The sequence below is a fragment of the Loxodonta africana genome, chromosome 2, assembly GCF_030014295.1.
Source record: "Loxodonta africana isolate mLoxAfr1 chromosome 2, mLoxAfr1.hap2, whole genome shotgun sequence".
Classification (NCBI taxonomy): Eukaryota; Metazoa; Chordata; class Mammalia; order Proboscidea; family Elephantidae; genus Loxodonta; species Loxodonta africana.
Window position 1 is genome coordinate 153,231,379 of NC_087343.1, and position 23,720 is coordinate 153,255,098.

General features: G+C 38.9%; 1 protein-coding gene across 12 annotated transcripts in view; it reads left to right on the forward strand.

The window, feature by feature from the left end:
- The first annotated feature begins 710 nt into the window (after positions 1-710).
- The window catches only part of ANKHD1 (ankyrin repeat and KH domain containing 1), a 161,139-nt gene continuing 138,129 nt past the window's right edge, over positions 711-23,720 (forward strand). For all 12 annotated transcript variants that reach the window (XM_064277089.1, XM_064277118.1, XM_064277097.1 and 9 more), the window contains exon 1: positions 711-1,123. In XM_064277089.1, coding sequence (XP_064133159.1) covers positions 833-1,123 — 291 coding nt within the window. In that variant the 5' untranslated portion in view covers positions 711-832. The remainder of the gene's footprint in view (positions 1,124-23,720) is intronic.

Below are 23,720 nucleotides of genomic sequence, written 5' to 3' on the forward strand. Positions count from 1 at the left end.
ACTGACGCTAGGCTCCTCCAATCAGGGGATGGCAGGAAGGTGGAGCCTAGCTGAGACTGATTGCTTTTCTCCTCCAATCCGCGTGCAGTAACTCTCCGGCCATAGTCTCCGCGCCTGGCGGAGAGCGACAGGTGGGAGCTGCAGTAGCTCGGCGCCACTTACATCCTTGACGTATAAGCTTCACCAAGCGTAGGGTGAATTCCACTCCAATTTTTACCATTTCTTGCGCGTCGTCACTTCAGCCGTCATTTAAATCAGAAGTGGAAATTCCCCAACCCTTTCCCGTCACCTCAGATGTGGGCAGGACGAATAGTGCCCTTACTGGCCAATTGTACCACGCGACGTCCTATGACAAAGTGACCGACACTTTATGGCGCCAATGAAGTCTTCCATTGTTAGGGGTCACTATGACTGACCACAAGGCCAACTAATCCACTTTAAGGTCGTGACGCGATAGTCACAGAGGTTGACCAATAGACAGAGAAAAAGACCGGAAGTCGGCTCGTGGGGAGTAGAAGGCGGGTGTTCGCAACCGCCTTGGCCTGCACGGGTCAACTCAGCTTGGGGGCTGTGAGCCAGCGAGCGGCGCGTGACGAAGAGTCTGAGCGACGGGTCACCTTGACCAATGATCTGCAGCCGCCGAGGAGCTGCAGCCAGTGGCGAGTGGGAGGGCGGGAGGCAGCAGGTTAGGCAGTGAGAAGTTAGTGGCGCTGCTGGGACGGGGGGGGGGGAAGGAGAAGCTTCTTCCTTCTGCTGCTCCTCTCGTTCCCGGGATCAGCGGCAGCAGTGGCCGCAAGTGACTTGGCGGCGTCTCCAGCTCCGCGTGCGAACCATGCTGACCGACGGCGGAGGCGGCGGCGCCTCCTTTGAGGAGGACCTGGACTCGGTGACTTCGCGATCCGCCCCAGCCGGGGCCTCGGAGCCGCCTCCGCCGGGAGGGGTCGGGCTGGGGCTCCGCACCGTGAGACTCTTTGGGGAGGCCGGACCCGCACCGGGCGTCGGTGGCGGCAGCAGCGGTGCGGGCGGAGGGGACGCGGCGCTGGATTTCAAGTTGGCGGCTGCAGTACTGAGGGCCGGGGGTGGAGGTGGTGCCTCTGGCAGCGACGAGGACGAGGTGTCCGAGGTACGGCTCTTGGACCCCTGTCTCCCACACAGCATGAGGCAGAAATTCTCTTTGGGCCGGCACCTGGCCCGGGCCACCCTCCCGCTTCCCGGGTGGAGTCGTTCCTTGACAGCGGGCGGCTCCGTGGCGGTGGTGGCAGCGGTGCGGGCCTAGTGCACCTTCCTCTCAGTCTGCATCCCGGGGCTCGAGCAGGACGGGTTCCCGTCACGATCCGTAGACCCACAATAGAGAGCCCCTTGATCTCTGAGCTTCGCGCGGGAACAAGGACTCCTCTGGCTACCTCCCGCCCACCCCGCTTGGGAGATGGGGGGGCGGGGTCTTGCCAGTGTCCCTGCCCTTGGTACTGAGAGAGGGAGAGAGTGAGAGAAGCGAGAGAGCGCGCGCGCGCGAGACCGCGAGAGAGGGAGCGAGCTAGCTCAAAGAGCGTTTCCACTACGCGCCCCTCCCCAAAGTTGAGGGGTTGAACATTTATTTGCCTTATTCCTTATATGTTCTTCACATGTCTTTCCTGTTTATTTAAGGAGGATTCTTAGTTTGAGACAGGTGAGTATTAAGGTAGCACTTACCCTGGAAAATCACGTGACTCTTGCTCCCGGGACCTTTTGTGAAGTTAGACAGGAAAAGAAAGTTCCAGTGCATCTCTGAGCTTCCAAATAGTCGGATACTATTCGGAAGCTCAGACTCTTGAGGTTTTTTAGGCTTGGAGAAGGTGAGGACCCTTTGGGCACCTTTTCTTGTGCAGTGTGGGAAATTAGTTATAAGGTCCTTTATTTCTTTTCACTCTTATGTGTACACTGGGCCTTTTTAGGTCTGAACAATCCGTGACGGTAGGCATCATCTTTTGGGCGCTAGGGAAAAAGGAGATAGTTTATATATGTACTTTTTTTTTTTTTCCTCTTGGCTGTACTGTCCTGTGATGGCTATTGTTCTAAGTGTTGAGAGTGTTTGTCCTGTTTTGGTTCTGAGGTGCCTGGTTCATCCGTAGTGACCAATTATTTCAACCTCTGGTCTTGGTGTTAAAGTACAGGAAATTCTGTTTGTGTACTCTTTTATCCTGGCTCTTGTATTTGAGAGGAATAAGGAGAATTTCTATATGTAGGTTGCAGAATACAGTTAGTGCACTGTCTTATCATTCTAGGTCTGAACAGGGGTTCTTTTAGATATAACACCTGTACCCATTCTGACCCCAACATTTAGCTTCGGAGAAACAGGTGTGAGTTATAGTCCCTTTAAAGTCTCTGTCTTTGAATTTCGTTATAAGGGAAATAACTTCTAAGCCAAGTTGGGCCAAGGATTTTATTTGAATAGGGAGTTATAGGGAGAGTCTCTGGAGCACCCACACTCGAGCTTGTGGAAAACTTCTTTTATCCTTACAGTGAAAATTGATGAACAGTGAACGCAGAACACATGTACTTTTTTTGCTAGGAAATGTGGAGAAGTGGGAGGATATCTTTAGACTCTAAAGACTACAGTCTTTTTCTTTGAAACTTGTAAAGGAGAATCTGAAAAGACTTGCTTTGTTCTAAACATGATAGAGTGTCCTTGATATGCTGGACCATTTTTACATAATTGTCATGGGTAAGATGAAAGATCATGCATTTACATACTTACTTGCTTACATAAGTAGTATTCTTAAATTTCTACAGAGGTAGAGTGCTAGTGAGCCTCCAGAGCCATAAATCTCTAGCTCTTTGGACTTGTGTTATGTCTGGGAATTGAGCTTTTGAACTAATCATTTCTTTGGGGCTTATTCATAGCAATACACACATATACACACATATATGTGTTATATATGTGTGTCTGTATGTCGTGATATCTATATATCTATATCTTAAAACTATTTCATTTCAGGCTTCCATACCATGTGGTTAAAGCTATGGGCAGAATCCACACCTTGTGTATGTGTTTTGAAGTTTATTGTAGAAGTTATATATTTGTGGTTTTTTATACTCATTTGGAGCCCTGGTGGCAGAGCGGTTAACTGCTCAGCTGCTAACCAAAATGTTGGCAGTATGAATCCAGCAGCCACTCCTCGGAAACCCTATGAGGGCAGCTCTACTCTGTTCTGTAGGGTTGCTGTGAGTCAGAATTGACTTGATGGCAACGAGTTTTTGGTTTATACCCATTTGGAAGAAGCCCTGGTGGAGCAGTGGTTAAAGTGCTCAGCTGCTAACCAAAAGGTTGATGGTTGAAACCCAAAAGGTTTGCCATCAGCTGCTCCATAGGGGAAAGATGTGACAGTCTGCTTCTGTAAAGATTTACAGCCTTGGAAATCCTATAGGGCAGTTCTACTCTGTCCTACAGGGTCGCTCTGAGATGGAATCCACTGGAAGGCAATGGGAATGGGATACCCATTTGGAAAGGGCCCTGGTGACACAGTGGTTAAAGCACTCAGCTGCTAATCAGAAGGTGGGTGGTGTGAACCCATGAGCCTCTCCTCCGGAGAAAGATATGGCAGTCTGCTTCTGTGAAGATTTATAGCCTTGGAAACTCTGTGGGGCAGTTCAACTCTGTTGTGTATGGTCCCTATGAGTCGGAATTGATTTGATGGTAGTGGGTTTCAGTAGGGTCGCTATAAGTCGGAATTGACCTGACGGCAGCGGGTTTGGGTTTGGTTTTTTTGGTTTATACCCATTTGGTAGTAGTTGATGGTAGACGAATCCCTTATTCTCTTGTTATATGTTTCCTGTGCCTAGAAAGGATTTAAGTGTTAAGTATATATAGGCTTTATTTTTGGATTAGAGGTTTCTAGGATGCCCACAGACTGTAGTCTGGCCTAAACTGATGCTCAGTGTATATACAGATTCTTTCTTGACCTGTGGAAAAGGAAATTTTGTTTTTGTGTTCTTTTTCTCCCATATCACATAGAGAAGAAACTTTCAGGGTATCTAGTCTCTGCTGTATAGTATGTGTGTTAAGGTATGGTTTAGGCCTTTGTGAGTGAAGTACCCTGTTTTGCTCAAGCAAATTCCTTGCGCTTTCTGTTTTTTTTCTGACAAAATGAGCTGTCTTCACCCATATCATTGCCTTTGAAGTTCCAGTGTGAAGAGAGCTATTCCTAAAAAAAAAAAAACCCAACTGGCATTTAATGCATAATACTAAAATATTCACTTTCATTTTTTAAAACAAATACATATATTTTTGAGCCAAGCCCCTAGACATTAGAGAGATAATGAGTGGGTGTGCAGTTTGGGAAGTTAGTGTGAAGTTTATTTTGTTCCCCAAATGGGGCAGGACTAGGTGAGAAGTGAGTAAGAAATGTGGAGGCCTAGAATATTTTGCTGTAGAATTAAAGTTTTATACTTTTTGTGCACAGAGACATAGATTCTCTAAGGACCTCGTTTCTGTTCATTATCAGAGCTGAGAAAAAATAAGCTGCTTTCCCCTGCTGGCCAAGTCAAAAGACCTTTTAATTTGAGGATGGGACTTGGATCTTTTTTTAAAATATTTTTATATTAGACTTGTGCCACCTTAGAGAAACTTGGGATAAATATCTGTTTTGTGTTTCTTCAGACACACTAGGCAAGTTTCTTAGCGCTTTAAGACTTTGAATAGAAGAGTCAGAATTTGCATTGGATACTGTTGAAATGTACCCATTGTTCAGAAGAGAGGTCAGGTTGAAAATTCTATGAAAACCAATTTTTAAAAGTTAATTTTTAGAATTGTAGTTTTTTTTTTAAAGCAAGTCAAAAGAGGCATAGAACTCCAAAAGAATGTAGTTTGCTGAGGTTTATGATTTTTCATTTTTCTATCATAAGAATGTACTCATACTATATGTATGTGTGACGTTTTCCTATTTTTAAAATTATTGTAAAAATAACATAATCTCATGGAAAAAATTTGATAATATAGATAGTAGCTATAAGGGGAAAAGTAAAAGTTATCTTTCCCACCATCTGCTGATCTTTCAAATCTTATTATTCAGCAGTAGCCACTATTAAAATTTTTGTATCTTTATATATATACACACACACACACACTTTAAAGACACCAAATTAGGAAGCAGAGTTTTATATCCTACTGAGGTTTTTTTGTTCTTATGTTGAGGCAGGTGCTGTATTTTACCATTACGTAAAAGAACACAGAAATTGTATGCAGCTCTGAAATGAGCAAAACATAGTTTTTTTTTTTTTTTTTTTAATGAAAATTACTTTTATAGTTTAAAAGCACATGCCATACAAAAATCCCATTCTGATTTTCTCCACCAGGAGAGGAGATGGGCCCTTTCCTTTAGGGTTCCTTATGATCTATAATCTAGAACAGGGTTTCTCAACAGCAACACTATTGACATTTTGGGCCAGATAATTTTTTGTTGTAAGGAGCTCTTCTGTGCATTAGCAGTATCCCTGACCTCTACCCACTAGATGCCAGTAGCACCCACTCAGTTGTGACAAGCAAAAACGTCTCCAGGCATTGCCAAATCTCCTCTGGGGGCAGTATCACCCTTGGTTGAGAACCAGTGGTCTAGAAGCCACTCTTGTCATCAGGGATGGCAATTTTGTCATGAATACCCTGTATTCAAACTTCAGGTAAACAAGGTGAGTCATTGCTTTTAATAGCATTTCAGGGCTTACACTCAACCTGAACCAGGGAGAAATAGAGGGTGCTGAAAGTTTAATGTACAGCTAACTTGTACTTCTATACATTTTCTCTGGTAAATTCATCATTTTTTGGAGCTTTCACTTAAACTATTTTATTACATTTGAAAAGTTCCATTATTGTCCATGAAAATGAATTTTTAAAAAACTTCTGTGGGGATTTTCAATTTGTTCAAGGTAGAAGGGCTTTATCACCAGTAGGGATAAAAAAGAAAGTATGGCTTTGTATTCTAGTGGGCAAATTTTAGCAACATTGGAAATGTTTTTTGAAGAAAAAAGGCTACATGTTGTTACTGTAACAATTTGTTACATACCAAGTGAACATATAAAATGATGTTGTGATGAGTATGACTATATGCATGGTGGGTCGATGCAGAGTTGATTAGGTATGGGTGGAAGAAAACCTTACTGTGAAACTGGAAGTGTGAGAGTTTTTTTGGTTATTATTTAGTATATGTTCAATAGGTGATAATATTCATATAATTCATAAGTCAAAGTAATACTTTGAAAAGTCAAAGTGATACAAAGACATACTTTGAAAAAAAGAGATACTTTGATCCCACCTTTGCTCCCATCTATCCTGTCCTCCATGCTTTTAATGTCTTATATATCCTTTCAAAAAATTTTAATGAAATTACAAATATATGTATATTTTTCCCATTCTTACACAAAAGGTAACATACTACTCACATGTTTCTAAAAGTGGTAATTTTGAGAGAGATTTAGGCTCTTTTTTTTTTTTTTAATCAAGAGTAAAATATTTTAGAATGAAGCAAAAAGATGAGCTTCAGCACATTTCTGTTTGAGCTTATCTGGTAGTAGGGTGATGATGGACTAGATAACCTTTGAAAATCAATTCTGTTGTTCTGATTCCATGATAAAAAAAAAATACATGTATTGGTTTAAAGAAAAGAAAAGCAGTTTTAAAAAAAGTATTAGTCTTGCATTGATAAGTAAAAAAGAAACGATGAGTATACCAATATTTTTTTTTTTTTTTGCCAAATTTACCTTCCTTTAAAACCAAATTTTTGAAAACCAAATGGTAAGAAATAAAATCATATATATATATATATTACCTACAATGAGTGAACTATTTCAATATATCTCTTTTTGAACTTTATTGATCACATTTTCCCCTTCTGTTACTTGCCTGTAGAGTCATAGAATCTTGGTGATAATTGTATCTCATCTCATTTTTAGGTAACTGCTACCATTTATTGAATGCTTATTATATGCCAGTACCGTACTAGATACTTTCGTTATTTTATTTAATCGTTTCAACATCCCTTTGAGGTAGGTATTATCTACATTTTTATAGATGAATAAATGTAGGCTCAGAGAAATGAAGTAATGAGTCCAAGGAGACAACACAGCTGGTAAGTGGTAAAGCTAGAATTTGAATCCAGTACTGAATCCAGAGCCCATGCTGCTATTTTGCTTCTTCATATTAAGAAACAGGCAAAGTTTTTGGTTACCAGATGCAGTTTTTCTAATAAATGCTTACTTAGTCCCTATTGAAATCTTCATAAATCAAAGTGAAATGAGAAAAGTAAGGACAATATAATAAATTTTTCATAAAGCTATTTTCTTTACTTTTTGTATTTTTGATATAGTGTCATGTCTTTTACAAAATGAATTTTAAAAAATATTCATATTTGACAAAATATCAGATTGGAAACTTCACGGCAGGACCGTGTTGATGAAGCCTAAAAAGTCTGAAAATCAATGAGCTAAGTGCGTTTCCCAGGATCACACAACTAATTTGTAGCAGTTAGGACTAGAAAATCGGTCATCTGACTCCCATTCTAGTTATTGTACATACCAGATTGTCCTTGTTGACTATCTCTCTTCTGATGGGTTATACCAATGAATTTAATTAGCTGCTTAAGAAATACCTATTTTGTTGGAAAAGTTTTGTACTATTTAATAAAATTGGTGACAGCCATGTAGATCAGCATATTAAGGCAGTCAAGGGTGTACCATTGACTATGGCAGGAGTACTAATCCATAGGGAATTTTATAATTGAGTTTATTTGAAAAATTCAGTCCTTGTCCTTATTCATTTTAAAAGAGTTAAAAAATAATTTCACTTCCTTTGCCAATATAGGAAACATTAGTTTTGTAATATTGTTACATTCTAATTATTTTGTAAAAATTAGTATCTGTGTGTTATTCTATTGGTAGTTACTGACAGTGCCTGGTTCCTATGAATGGAGAACAGTTGCCTTAGGATGATTGATTGGTTTACCTTTATTCTAGGCTAAACTTACCAAAACCAGGAAGAAAGTAAAGTTGCATATAAGACTCTTCCTTATTTGCTAGAATGAAATGTAGCAACTGTTTGTCAAAAGCACGTTTTGCTTGGTCCTCCCCACCCTCCCCGCTACACATACTTCTGTTCACAAAGTTTTTCTCTTACTGAATGGATACTATTTTCAGTAGTAGAAAGGGTGTTTTGAAAAAAGTAGATATCCTTCTACATCCTAGTGATTTGATTCATCTGCATTACTTTGCAGTCTTAAAAAGAGAAAGACAAGTACACGCTCAGAATCAGAATTAAACAGGAGAACGAACAGGTTATTGATTTGCCAAGGTAAATTTGATGTGTTTAACAATTCGTAATGAGGACAGTTAGGTTCAGAACAAGTTTTAGTGCAAATCTTATGGTTATTAGCAAATCAAAGGACTTGAGCTTGACAAAATATTAAAAAGCATTTGTAACAGGGATACTGCCTGAGTGCTCACTGATAACTCTCCTGAAGCCGTTGAACCCAGTTTATGTGAAATGCTGTTGAGTAGATGTTTCTGGAATATAATCTGTATACTTGTCCTCATGTTGACTAGTTTGTGGTTGATTAGAATGCTTCATATATTGATTAAATGCTAAGAATACTGTTTATCATTTATGTAATTAGAGATGAGTTCATTTTTTTTGGAAAAGTTATTTTGATAAGGTATTAATCCTGGATAAATGAACTTATAGTATTTTCTTTAATGATGCAGAATTGAGAAAGTTTTCACATCAGCATTTTATGGAATCTGAGTCAGAAGGTAAACAATGGTATACTGTGAAAAGAATTTAAGCTCTTACCAGCTTCTAATTGCTGTATTTTCTTCTAAATATTTTGTTATTCTTCTGCTAAATATCTACATCTTTATTACTGCCTTTTTTAGATTACGGAATTGCTAAATTCAGTAACCTGTGAAAACAGCCATCCTTATCAAAGAGCAGATCCCCAAAACGGCAATAGTCCAAATTATATTGGATGCATTCTTTTTGTCGTTTTTTATTTTTATTATATTTTGATATAATTTCAAACTTACTGGAAAGTTGCGAGAATTGTACAAGGAACTCCCATATATCCTTTATCCAGATTCACCAGTTGTCTTCATTTTTTCCCATTTTCTTTCTCTCTCCATAAATACACACATACATAAAGTGTGTATGTACACAGGCACACACATACAAATAATTTATTTTCTGAACCATTTGAAAATAGGTTGCAGACGTCATGCTTCTTTATTCCTAAATACTCCAGTGTGCATTCCCTAAGAACAAAGATAATTATCTTACATAACCACAGTTCAATTATCAAAATCAAGAAATTTAACAAATTTCCAAAGTATTTTTCAAATTCAAGTTTCTAGTTTTTTCCTAATTGAAATATAATTCACATACCATAAAATTCACCCTTCAAATTATGTAATTCTGTGGTTTTTAATATATTCATGAGGTTGCGTGACTATTATCACTATCTATTTTTTATTCTAAAACGTTTTCATTGCCTCAAAAAGAAACCCTGTATCCATTGGCTGTCCTTTCCTATTCTCCCCTTTCCGCAGCCCCAGGCAATCACCAATCTACTTTTTGTCTATGGATTTGCCTATTCGGGACATTTCATATACATGGAATTATATAATATGTGATCTTTTGTGTTTGGCTTCTTTCTACATGTATCATGTATCAGTACTTCATTGGAGTAATATTCCATTGTGTGGATATAGCACATTTTGTTTTCCTTTCACCAGTTGATGACATTTGGGTTATTTCCCCTTTTTGGCTGTTAATGAACATTCCTGTACAAGTTTTTGCATGAACATATCTTTTCAGTTCTCTTGGGTATATACCTAGGAGCGGAATTGCTAGGTTATGTGGTTACTCTATATTTAACTTTCTGAGGAACTGCCAAATTGTTTTCCACAGTGGCTGAACCAGTTTACAGTCCCACTAGCAGTATATGAGGGTTCTGATTTCTCCACATCCTTGTCAATACTTGTTATTATTTTTTTGTTTTGTTTTTAAGTTAGCTGTCCTAGTGGGTATGTGGTAGTACACAGTGGTTTTGATTTGTATTTCTGTAATGATTAATAATGCTGAGCATCTCTTCATGTGCTTATTGGCCATTTATGTATTTTTGAAGAAATATCTATTCAAATCTTTCACACTTTTTTAAGAAAAAAATTATTGTAATATATGGTGACCTGGGTGGTGTAAATGGTTAAGTACTTGACTACTAGCCAAAAGGTTGATGATTCAGACCCACTAAGAAGCACCTGAGAAGACAGGCCTGGTGATCTGCTTCCAAAAGGTCACAGCCTTGAAAATCTTGTGAAGCAGTTCTACTCTGCATATACAGTTGCCATGAGTCAGAATCGACTCAACAGCAACCAACAACAACAATAATGATATATAACATTAAATTTTCCATTTTAACCATTTTTAAGTGTATAATTCAGTGGCATTAGTTACATTCAAATATTGAGTAACCTTCACCACTATTTCCAAAACTTTTTCAACACCCCAACAGAAAGTCTGTACCTCATTAAGTAATAACTCTTCATTCTGCTCTCCGTCCAACCCATGGTAACCTCTTGCCCATTTTAAAATTGGTTTTTTTTTAATTGCTGGAGTTGTATGTGCCTGGTTTTTAAAAAAAATTTTTCTTTATTATATTCTGGATACGAGTTACTTTTTAGATACATCATTTGCAGATATTTTCTCACATTCTGTGGGTTGTCTTTTTACTTCCTTGGTGGTGTCATTTGAAGTTTTTAAATTTTGATGAAGTCCAAGTTATATATGTATCTGTTTTTTTCCTTTTATTGCTTGTGCTTTTGGTATTCAAGAAACCATTGTCTAACCCAGGGTTATGGGATTTATGCCTATGTTTTCTTCTAAGAGTTTTATGGTTTTAGCTCTCACATGTAGGTCTTTGATCATTTTGAGTAAATTTTTGCAGCGTGTGATATAGGGGTCCAACTTGATTCTTTTGCATGTGGATATCCAGTTGTTCCAACACTGTTTATTGAAAAGACTATTCTTTTCCCCGTTGAATTGTCTTGGCACCTTGTCAAAAATCAGTTGACTGTAAATGTGGGGGTTTATTTATGGACTGTCACTTCTGTTGCATTGATCTATATGTCTGTCCTTATGCCATTTCCACACTCGACTACTGTAGCTTTGTAGTAAATGTGAGTCCTCCAACTTTGTTGTTCTTTTTAAAGATTATTTTTGTGTCAGCTACATACTGAAAGGCTAGTGGTTCTAATCCACCCAGTAGCACAGAAGAAAGGCCTGCTGTTCTGCTTTGGAAAGATTGCTGTTGCTGAAAACCCTAGGGGGTGCAGTTCCACTCTGGCACGCATGGGGTTGCCATGAGTCAGAATCTACTCGACGGCAACGGGTTTGGTTTTTTTGTGTTTAGCTATTCTGGGTTATTGGGTATGTTCTTGTTCTCCTGCTCTTAAACCTTCTGGAGAGATGTTGTTGTTAGTTGTGTCCAGTCAGTTCCAACTCATGGTCACCCCATGTGTGCAGAGCACAACTGCTCCATAGAGTTTTCAAGCTGTGACCTTTGGGAAGCGGATTGCCAGGTCTGTCTTCTGAGATGCTTCTGGGTGGATTTAGACCACCAGCCTTTCAGCTAGTAGTCAAGCACTCAGCTGTGCCACTCACGGATTCCTTGGAGAGGTGTAATACCATTACCCATTGTCTTTGAGTTGATTCTGACTCATAGAGATCCTATAGGACAGAGTTGCACTGCCCTGTAGGGTTTCCAAGGCTGTAAATCTTTACAGAAGCAGGCTGCCACATTCGTTAGCAGTTGAGCTCTTAACCACCTTTTCGTTAGCAGTTGAGCTCTTAACCACTGCACCACCAAGGCTCCTTTTGGAGAGGTATAATAGGAGATACTTAGTATACTGTAGAATTTGTGGTCATTCACAAAAGATTGTCCTTTGCCCATTAATATCCTTCAAAATGTCTACCCCTCTGTTTATGTTGAAGATGAATGGAGGAAACTCATGTGATTTAAACCTGTGCTTTTGCCAGGCTGTCAGAAGAGCAAGTTGTGGTAGTATCAGTGTTTTGTTTTTGTTTTTTTCATACATTCCCTCCCCTGCAAAGCCTGGGCATGTGTTTGAGAGGCAATAGAACTGAAGAAGGAGGAGATGGTTGATTTGGGTAGCTGTAGTCTGAGTGCATCTGATGTCGACTATAGCCTCCAAGGAGAATTTGGACAGAATTTCTTTTTCCAAGATAATAAATGAATAAGTAGAATACAATATAAAATATAGCAATTAGAGTTTTCATATCTGGTATCTTTTAACAACTGCTTAAGAGGTGTGAATTCAATATTTAAGTAACACACAAGTTGCTTGACCCCCAAGGCAATTTTATCATCTGTGTGATTAAATTGCAAAAACAAATCTTGGATATCACCGTTCAAAGGGTCCCAGTTATGTTAGATTACTGTTATTTAGACTCTATGACAGTGAGAGTCTGTACTATGTTTTAGTTGGGACTTGACAGACAGGTTAACAAAGAAAAGTTAGTTTCTTTTAGTTTGAAGAGACAATTTTTTAAATTGTAATTTAAATGAAGGTTTACAGAACAAACTAGCTTCTTATTAAACAGTTAGTATACATATTGCTTTATGACATTGGTTAACAACCCCATGACATGTCAACACTCTCCTTTCTTGACCTTGGGTTCCCTATTACTAACTTTCCTGTCCCCTCCTGTCTTCTAGTCCTTGCTTCTGAGCTGGTGTGCCCCTTTAGTCTCGTTTTATTTCACGGCCTGTCTCATCGTTGGATGAAGGGTGAACCTCAGGAATGACTTCATTACTGAGCTAAAAGGGTGTCCGGGGGCCATACTCTTGGGGTTCTCCAGTAAGAGACCGTTATTTGAGGCTTCACTTAAATAAGCTGCATGGATTTGACGAATACCCTCCTCAACCAAAATTTAGAATAATACAAAAAGTATCTACTTACTCTTTTGTATTATCTGTTTGTCTCTAATCTGTTAACAATTATTCACTCATTCTCTACAGAAGAAATTGAGAATTTAGTTTGGGTTAGGACCTCTACTTTATGAGCACATATCCTGCATAACAGGATTATGTCTTTCAGAGATTAGAGTTCTTGGCAGTCTGTTTAAGAATTCTCTGCTATTTTAGACTGAATTCATTTATTCCACAGTTATTTATTTAGAGGCTACTGTTTGTTAAACTTTGTGCTAGAATTTGGGATTACAGAGATGGAAAAAAACGTGGTTCCTCGCCTGAAAGACTTCAGTCTTTTTAGGAATATTTCAGGAAATGTAAAAACAAGGTGAATTATTTATTCAAATTATATTTACCCTTCAAACTTCTTTTTTTTTTAATTGTGCATTAAGTGAAAGTTTGCAGCTCAAGTTAGTTTCTCATACAAAAATTTATATACACATTTTTATAGCACCCTAGGTGCTATCCCTGTAATATGTCAGCACACTTCTCCTTTCCACCCTGAATTTCCTGTGTCCATTCAACTAGCTCCTGTTCCTTTCTGCCCCCTCATCTTGCCTCTGGACAGGAACCACCCAGTTAGTCTCATATATATACTTGAACTAAGAAGCACACTCTTCACAATTATCATTTTATGTCTTATAATCCAGTCAAATCCTTATCTGAAGAGTTAGCTTTGGAAATGATTTTAGTTCTGGCTTAACAGAGAGTCTGGGGGCCGTGTCTTCTGGGGTTCCACCAGTCTCAGACCATTAAGTTTGGTCTAGAATTTGAGTTTTGTACCTCACTTTTTCATGCTCCATCTCCATCAGGGACTGTCTGTTGTGTTCCCTGTCAGGGCGGTCTTGGTGGTAGTCAGGCACCATCTAGTTCCTCTGGTCTCAGGTTGATGGCGTCTCTGGTTTATGTGGCCCTTTTTGTTTCTTGGCCTAATGTTTTCTTGGTGTCTTTGGTGTTCTTCATTCTCCTTTGCTCCAGGTGGGTTGGGACCAATTGATGCATCTTAGATGGCTGCTTGCTAGCTTTTAAGACTCCAGATATATTCCAAGGAATGGGATTGCCGGATCGTATGGTAGTTATATTTCTAGCTTTCTAAGGAAGCGCAAAATCAATTTCCAAAGTGTTTGTACCATTTTACATTCCCACCAGCAATATATAAGTGTTCCGGTCTCTCCACAACCTCTCCAACATTTATTATTTTGTGATGCTGTTTTTATTGGGGTGAGATGGTACCTCATTGTAGTTTTTTTTTTTCTTTTATGTGTTTTAGGTGAAAGTTTACAGCTCAAGTCGGTTTCTCATACAAAAATTTATAAACACATTTTTATATGACCCTAGTTGCTTCCCTTACAATGTGACATCACGCTCCTTCTCTCCACCCTGTATTTCATTGTTCATTCAACCAGCTCCTGTCCCTCTCTGCCTTCTCATCTCGCCTCCAGACAGCTGCCCAAATAGTTTCGTGTGTCTGCTTGAGCTAAGAAGCACACTTCTCACCAGTATCATTTTATGTCTTATAGTCCAGTCTAATTTTTGATGTGTAGGCTTGTTTCCTTTCTGGCTACCTTCATATTTACCCCTATTTTTCTAAGTTTCAACTAATCTTTTTTTCTTGATACCACCTTGACTTCCTCTCCATATGAAAGATCTATAACTATGTTATTTGGTCCCTCTTTTTTGTTTTAGTGTTGTTGTCTTTTACATATTGATGTCTTTGTTTCCCTATTTTCAGTATTTTAGCTTTGATTTATTTTTGTGACTTCTTTATCTGGGTTGACATCTGGTTGTTCTGTCCTGTGTTCTAGTCTTGGGTTGTTATATTGATGTTATTGATTTTGTAACTGGAGGACTCCCTTTAGTATTTCTTGTAATTTTGGTTTGGTTTTTACAAATTCCCAGGCACTTGTAGGTTATTCCTCTTCATAGAGTCTCACATAATTCTTAGAATTTCTTCATTTTTTAGAAAAATTCTTTTATCTGATTTTTCCTCAAATAATTTGGTGTCAAGTGCTTTGTCTTCAGTCTCCCTAACCCTGCCTCAATTCTGCTCCTGTGACTTTCTATTGAGTTGTCTAACCCTGAAATTTTATTGTTAATCTTTTGGGTTTCTGTTTGCTGTCTCTCTATGGATTCTTGCAGCCTGTTAAATTTGTCATTATGGTCTTGTATAACCTTCTTAAGTTCCTCTGTTGCTTTATCTGTGTGTTCCTAGGCTTGTTCTGTATTTTGCCTGATCTTCCTGATTTCTTGAAGAGTTCTGTATATTAATCTTTTGAATTCTACCTCCAGTATTTCCAAAAAATTCTCTTCCTCTGGAAGGTTTCTTTTGGTTTCTGGATTCTTTGTTTTGGGCATTTGCTGAAGCCATCATGGTCTGCATCCTTATGTGATTTGATATTGACTTGTCCCTGAGCCATCTACAAGTTATTATATTTATTGATTTTATATTTGCTTACCGTGTTCTAGCTTCTTGTTTTGTTTTGATGTGTGCAAATAGGCTGGTCGTGTGAGCTAGTTTGATTATTGGCATCTCCGAAGTTCTCACATCCTGTCACCAGGTGGTTAAAGCTGTTACTAGGTGTATGAGCCCAGGAATCTGTTTCTTACATGGATTCAGCTCAGGTGTCCAGGTAGTCAGTCACCAAGTGTGTGGTGCAGGCTCTCACCTACAGTCCTAGATGGGCATGGGTGATTGGAGTAGGCACAGGTATCTGGCTGCAGTAGGGATCATGCACTGAGCAATGCAGGGGGTGACAGCTACCCCTGAGTGTCTGAGAGGAAAGCTCATCCCTGTTGCCTACAGTGTGTAGGTGGGTGGGTTTTGCAGCTGGACTACAGGCATCCAGTGCTGTAGGTCGTAAACATTGGGAAGCACCCCTTATTCTTGGACCCACGTTTCGGGTGGCTAGGTGGCCACCAGTCCTCCGGCCCCTGATGTGGGTATGTTAGGACCCTGCTTAATGAGCAGGGTGGTGTCAAATGTTACTAATCTGCCACTTCCCCTTATAGTTGATATAGTTGAAAATAGGCTTCAGGTATATACCCTGTTGTACTGTGCTAATGAGGTCCTGTGCTGTTGAAATGGACCCATACAGGTCTGTGCAGGAGTGAAAGATATTCAAAGGCTGTGGACCACTTATGCCTGTGCCTAGGCAAAGGCACTGTGCCTTCTCTGAGTTCCTGGCTTAGGGGAGCTGGTAAGTTGTTTTTTCCTGTTTGGTAATTTGTTCCCTCTCCAAAGCCTGGAGAATGGCTCAGGGCATGCGAGAGTTCCTACTTCTGGCTCAGGGATCGTGGCGGTCACTGAAGCTGGGCAGACTAGGTGTAGAGCGGAGAGGGTGCAGGTAAATGGAAGAGAGGTTCTTCCCAAAGGGGGTGTTTCTTTTTATTCCGTGAGATAGGTTAGATGCATGTACTTATCTTTTGCCAATTGAGCACTGCTTCTTGCTGGTTCGGGAGAGTTGAGCAGACTCTGTGCTGCTCAGTCTGTCCCACTGTGGAAAATGCGTCCCAGGTGCCACTGCTTGGCTCACCACGCATACCAGCTGATACCGCCTGCAGTGTGTTGGTTCCTGCCAGGTCAAGTCTGGCAGCTCCTCGCTGCTTCTGACCATCTCAATCTGATTCCTCAACTTTGCCTTTGATGTTCAGGGCTCCTAAATTGTCATATGTAATCAATTCACTTGTTTTTTCAGGCAAGCATCTGACTACTCTGCCATCTTGGCCCCGCCCTAAACTTCTTTCATAAATTATATATGAATGTTTGTTGTAGGCATTATACATCTTAATTGCTTCACCTCATTTAATTTTTTTATGGTCCTGTGACAGACCAAGATCCTGAAGTCAATATATGGATCATTGCCCTGTATTGGCTGATGACTCTAAAGGTTGATGTTTGAGTGTCTTACTTGAGTTTAATGGGCTATAAGGCCAGGTTTAAAGGGGCAACAATTTAAAATGAAAGAATACATAGCCATCAGCACAAGATTATATTGTATTCATTTTTGAGCAAAACCACAACTGCTCCTTTATTATGTTCTATAAATCCTCCAATATTGTCCTGCTTCCAGGCCTTTTGTATTTGCAGTCCTCTCCTCCAAGGGCATTCTTCTCTTAGATATCCTCCCTTCACTTCTTTTAACTGTTTGCTGAGAAGCCACCTAGGTGGCAACTATATGGATGTTCCATAAACATCTCAGGCTTACCAGTTCAAAAACTGAAGTCATCATTTCCCTTCTACCCCAGTCTTTTTTCATCCCACCTTTGTAAATGGCTAGTTGCTCTAGTCAGAGACCTAGGAAATCACATTTGCTACACCTTCTCACAACACACATCTAAAAAAAGAAAAATCTAAGCTGGCACTAAATCCTATAGGTTCGTTCTCTTTTTTTCCTTTTAATGTTTTTCATTATGCTTTAAGTGAAAGTTTACAAATCAAGTCAGTCTCTCATAAAAATACTTACATAACGCACTGCCATCGAGTACACCTTACTATATACTCCTAGCTGCCCTCCCCCTAATGAGATAGCACACTCCTCCTTTCCATGCTGTATTCCTCGTGTCCATTCACCCAGCTCCTGTCCCACTCTGCCTTTTCATCTTGCCTCCAGACAGGAGCTGCCTACATAGTTTCACGTGTCTACCTGAGCCAAGAAACTCACTCCTCACCAGTATCATTTTCTGTCTTATAGTCCAGTCCATTCCCTGTCTGAAGAGTTGGCATTGGGGATGGTTCCAGTCTTGGGCTAACAGAAGGTCTGGGGACCATGACCTCTGGGGTCCCTCCAGCCTCAGTCAGACCATTAAGTCTGGTCTTTTTCTGAGAATTTCAGGTCTGCATCCCACTGTTCTCCTGCTCCATTAGGGATTCTCTGTTGTATTCCCTGTCAGGGCAGTCATCGGTTGTAGCTGGGCACCATCTAGTTCTTCTGGTCTGAGGCTGATGTAGTCTCTGGTTTATGTGGCCCTTTCTTTCTCGGGTTCGTAATTACCTTGTGTCTTTGGCGTTCTTCATTCTTTCGTTGCTCCAGGTGCTTGAGACCAAATGATGCATCTTACAAGGCCGCTTGCTAGTGTTTAAGACCACAGATGCCGCTCACCGAAGCGGGATGCAGAATGTTTTCTTAATACATTTTGTTATGCCGACTGACCTGAATGTCCGCTGAAACCATGGTCCCCAGACCCCCACCCCTGCTACTCTGGCCTTTAAAGTGTTCCGTTGTATTCAGGAAACTGCTTTTGGTTTAGTCCAGTTGTGCTGACCTCTCCTGTATTGTGTGTTGTCTTTCCTTCACTTAAAATAGTTCTTGTCTACTATCTAATTAGTGAATAGCCCTTTGTCTCCCTCTGTACCGTGTAACCATCAAAGAATATTTTCTTCTGTGTTTAAACTCTTTCTTCAGTTCTTATAATAGTGGTCACATACAATATTTGTCCTTTTGCAGCCAACTAATTTTACTCAGCATAATGCCTTCCGTGCTATGAACTGTTTCATGGATTCATCGTTGTTCTTTGTCATTGCATGGTGTTCTGTTGTGTGAATATACCATAATTTACCAATTCATCCATTGATGGGCACCTTGGTTGCTTCCATCTTTTTACTGTTGTAAGCAGTGCTGCAGCAAACATGCGTGTGCATGTATCTGTTCGTGTGAAGGCCCTTATTTCTCTAGGATATATTCTGAGAAGTGGAATCGCTGGATTGTATGGTAGTTCTATTTCTAGCTTTTTAAGGAAGCACCAAATCGATTTCCAGTGTGGTTGTACCATTTTACATTCCCACCAGCAGTGTATAAGTGTTCCAGTCTCTCCACAACCTCTCCAACATTCATTATTTTGTGTTTTATGGATTAACGCCAGCCTTGTTGGAGTGGGATAGTATCTCATTGCAGTTTGATTTGCATTTCTCTAATGGCTAATGATCGCGAGCATTTCCTCATGTATCTGTTAGCTACCTGAATGTCTTCTTTAGTCAAGTGCCTGTTCATATCCTTTGCCCATTTTTTAATTGGGTTATTTGTCTTTTTGTTGTTGAGTTTTTGCAGTATCATGTAGATTTTAGAGATCAGACACTGATTGGGATTGCTGTAGCTAAATTTTTTTTTTCCCAGTCTGTAGGTAATCTTTTTACTCTTTTGGTGAAGTCTTTGGATGAACATAACTGTTTGATTTTTAGGAGCTCCCAATTGTCTAGTCTCTCTTCTGGTGTTTGTGCATTGTTAGTTATGTTTTGTAAACAGTTTTTGCCATGTATTAGGGCTCCCTATGTTTTCTTCCATGATCCTTATCATTTTAGATTTTATATTTAGGTCTTTGATCCATTTTAAGTTAATTTTTGTGCATGGTGTGAGGTATGGGTCTTGTTTCATTTTTTTTGCAGATGAGTATCCAGTTATGCCAACACCATTTGTTAAAGAGACTGTTTTTTTTTCCCATTTAAGAGACTTTGGGCCTTTGTCAAACATCAGCTGCTTATATGTGGATGGATTTATGTCTGGATTCTCAATTGTGTTCCATTGGTCTATGTATCTGTTGTTGTACCAGTACCAGATTGTTTTGACTACTGTGGCGGTATAGTATGTTGTAAAATCAGGTAGTGTGAGGCCTACTGCTTTGTTCTTTTCAGTAATGACTTTACTTTTCCGGAGCCCTCTTTCCCTTCCATATGAAATTGGTAATTTGTTTCTCTATCTCATTAAAAAATGTTGTTGGAATTTGGATTGGAATTGCATTGCAATTATAGATTGGTTTTGGTAGAATAGACATTTTTACAATGTTGAGTCTTCCTATCCATGAGCAAGGTATGTTTTCCACTTATGTAGGCCTTTTTTGATTTCTTGCAGTAGTGTCTTGTTGTTTTCTTTGTATAGGTCTTTAACATCTCTGGTTAGATTTATTCCTAAGTGTTTTATCTCTATAGGGTCGCTATGAGTTGTAATCAGTTCAAAGGTAGTGGGTTTGTTTTGTTGTGTTTTTTTTTTTAATTTTATCTTCTTGGAGGCTATTATAAATGGTATTGATTTGGTGATTTCCTCTTGGATGTTCTCTTCATCGATGTAGAGGAATCCAACTGATTTTCATATGTTTATCTTGTATCCTGATACTCTGCTGAACTCTTGGTTTCAGTAGTTTTCTTGAGGATATTTTAGGGTTTTCTGTATATAAGATCATGTCATCTGCAAATAGAGATACTTTTACTTCTTCCTTATCGATTTGGATGCCGTTTATTTCTTTATCTAGCCTAATTGTTCTGGCTAGGACCTCCAGCAAAATGTTGAATAAGAGTGGTGATAAAGCCATCCTTTTCTGGTTCCCGTTCTCAAGGGGAATGCTTTCAGACTCTCTCCATTCAGATGATGTTGGCTGTAGGCTTTGTATAAATGCCCTTTATTATGTTGAGGAATTTCCCGTCTATTCCTGTTTTGCTGAGAGTTTTTATCATGAATGAGTGTTGGACTTTGTCAAATGCCTTTTCTGTGTCAATTGATAAGATCGTATGGCTTTTGTCTTTTGTTTTATTTATATGATGGATTACCTTGATTGTTTTTCTAATGTTGAACTATCCCTTCATACCAGGTATGAATCCCACTTGGTCAGGGTGAATTATTTTTTTGATATGTTGAATTCTATTGGCTAGAATTTTGTTGAGGATTTTTGCATCTATGTTCATGAGGGATATAGGTCTGTAATTTTTGTGTGTATGTGTGTAGTCTTCACCTGGCTTTGATATCAGGGATATGCTGGTGTCATGGAATGAGTTTGGGAGTATTCCATCCTTTTCTATGCTCTCAAATACCTTTAGTAGTAGTGGTGTTAACTTGTCTCTGTAAGTTTGGTAGAATTCTCCAGTGAAGCTGTCAGGGCCAGGACTTTTCTTTTGTTGGGAGCTTTTAAATTATCTTTTCAATCTCTTTTTTTGTTATGGGTCTGTTTAGTTGTTCTACCTCTGTTTGTGTTAATTTAGGTAGGTAGTGTGTTTCTGGAAATTCACCCATTTCTTCCAGGTTTTCATATTTGTTAGAGTACAATTTTTCATAGTAGTCTGATATGATTCCTTTCATTTCAGTTGGGTCTGTTGTGATATTGCCTATCTCATTTCTTATTTGGGTTATTTGCTTCCTCTCCTGTTTTTCTTTTGTCAGTTTGGCCAGCAGTTTATTGATTTTTTAAATTTTTCAAAGAACCAGCTTTTGGTCCTGTTAACTCTTCCAGTTGTTTTTCTGTTCTCGATTTCATTTACTGCTTTAATTTTTATTATTTGTTTTCTTGTGGTGCGGGAGGGTTTTTTTGTTCCTCTTACTATTTGTTCAAATTGTAGGGATAATTCTTTGTTTTTGGTCCTTTTTTTTGGATGCATGCATTTATAGCTGTAAATTGACCTCTGAGCATTGCTTTAGCTGTGACCCAAAGGTTCTTATATGCAAAGTTTTCATTCTCATTGGAGTCTATCAATTTCTTTATTCTTTCCTTAATTTCTTCTATAACCCAGTTGTTTTTGAGCAAGGTGTTGTTCAGTTTCCAAGTGTTTGATTTCTTTTCCCTGCTTTTCCTGTTATTGATTTCTACTTTTATGGCTTTATGGTCAGAGAAGATGCTTTGTAATATTTCGATGCTTTGGATTCTGTTAAGGCTTGCTTTGTTACCTACTATGTAGTCCATTCTAGAGATTGTTCCAATTGCTTTGGAAAAGAAAGTATACTTGGCTGCTCTTGGGTGCGGTGTTCTGTATATGTTTATGAAGTCAAGTTGGTTGATTGTGGCATTTAGATCTTCTGTGTCTTTATTGAGCTTTTTTCTGGATGTCCTGTCCTTCGCCAAAAGTGGTGTGTTGAAGTCTCCTACTATTATAGTAGAGCTGTCTATCTCGCTTTTCAATTCTGTTAGAGTTTATGTATCTTGAAGCCCTGTCTTTGGATGCATAAATATTTAATATGGTTATATCCTCCTGGTATATTGTCCTTTTAATCATTATATAGTGTCCCTCTTTATCCTTTGTGGTGGGTTTTACTTTAAAGTCTTTTTAGTCAGAAATTACTATTGCCACTCCTGCTCTTTTTTGATTTTTGTTTGCTTGATATATTTTTTTCATCCTTTTAAGTTTTAGTTTGTTTGTGTCTTTAAGTCTAAGATGTATCTCTTGTAGGCAGCATATAGACAGATCGTGTTTTTTTAATCAATCTGCCACTCTCTGTCTCTTTATTGGTGCATTTAGTCCGTTTACATTCAGTGTAATTATGGATAGGAGTTTAGTGCTGTCATTTTGATGTCTTTTTGTGTGTGTTGTCGACCATTTCTTTTTTCCACTTAAATTTTTGTGCTGAGTAGTTCTTCATTATATACTGCCTTTTCCTCTTTATAATTGTTGTTGATTTTGTTTTTGCTGAGTCTTTGTTTTTTTGATGAGTAGGATTGTTAGTCTCCTATGTGAGTACCTTAATATTTACCCCTATTTTTCTAAGTTTAAACCAACCTTTTATTTCTTTATGTCACCTCGACTTCCTCTTCATATGAAATATCTATAACTACATTTTTTAGTCCCTGTTTATTGATTTGATGTTGTCATCTTTGACATTATGACATCGCTTTTTCCCTGTTTTGAGTGTTTATCTTGATTTCTTTTTGTGATTTCCCTGTCTGAGTTGATATGTGATTGTGCTGTCCTGTGTTCTAGTCTTAGGTTGATATCTGATGTTATTGATTTTCTAACCAGAGAACTCCTTTTAGTATCTCTTGTAGTTTTGGTTTGGTTTTTGTAAATTCTCTAAACTTCTGTTCGTCTGGAAATGTTCTAATTTCGCCTTCATATTTGAGAGGCAGTTTTGCTGGATATATGATTCTTCAATGCTTTATAGATGTCATCCCATCGCCTTCTTGCCTGCGTGGTTTCTGCCGAGTAGTCCGAGCTTATTCTTACTGACTGTCCTTTGTAGGTGACTTTTTTTTTTTTTTATCCCTAGTCACTCTCAAAATTCTCTCTTTATATTTGGTTTTGGCAAGTTTGATTATGTCTTCTTGACCCTTTTGGGATCTACCTTATGTGGGGTTCGATGAGCATCTTGTATAGATGTCTTCTCATTTTTCGTGCTATCAGGGAGGTATTCTGCCAACAAATCTTCAACAATTCTCTTTGTATTTTCTGTTCTCCCTTCCTCTTCTGGTACTCCAATCACGCGTAGGTTATTTCTCTTAATGGAGTCCCACGTGATTCTTAGAGTTTCTTCATTTTTTAAAATTCTTTTATCTGATTTTTCTTTGAATATATTGGTTCTAAGCGTTTTATCTTCAATCTCACTAATTCTGACTTTTAGTTCCTCAATTCTGCTCCTGTAACTTTCTATTGAGTTGTCTAATTCTGAAATTTTATTGTTAATCTTCTGAATTTCTGATTGTGGTGTGTATGGATTCTTGCAGCTTATTAAGTTTTTCATTATGCTCTCGAATAATCTTCTTAATTTCCTCCACTCCTTTGTCTGTGTGTTCCTTGGTTTGTTCTGCATCTTGCCTGATCTCCTTCCTGATCTCTTGAAGCGTTCTGCAAATTAATCTTTTGTATTCTGTCTCTGGTAATTCCAGTATACCTCTCCGTCCAGATTCCTTGACTCTTTGTTTTGGAAGCTTGTTGAAGCAATCATGGTCTGCATCTTTATGTGATTTGCTCTTGACTATTGTCTCCAGGCCATCTATAAGTTATTGTATTAATTTATTTTATGTTTG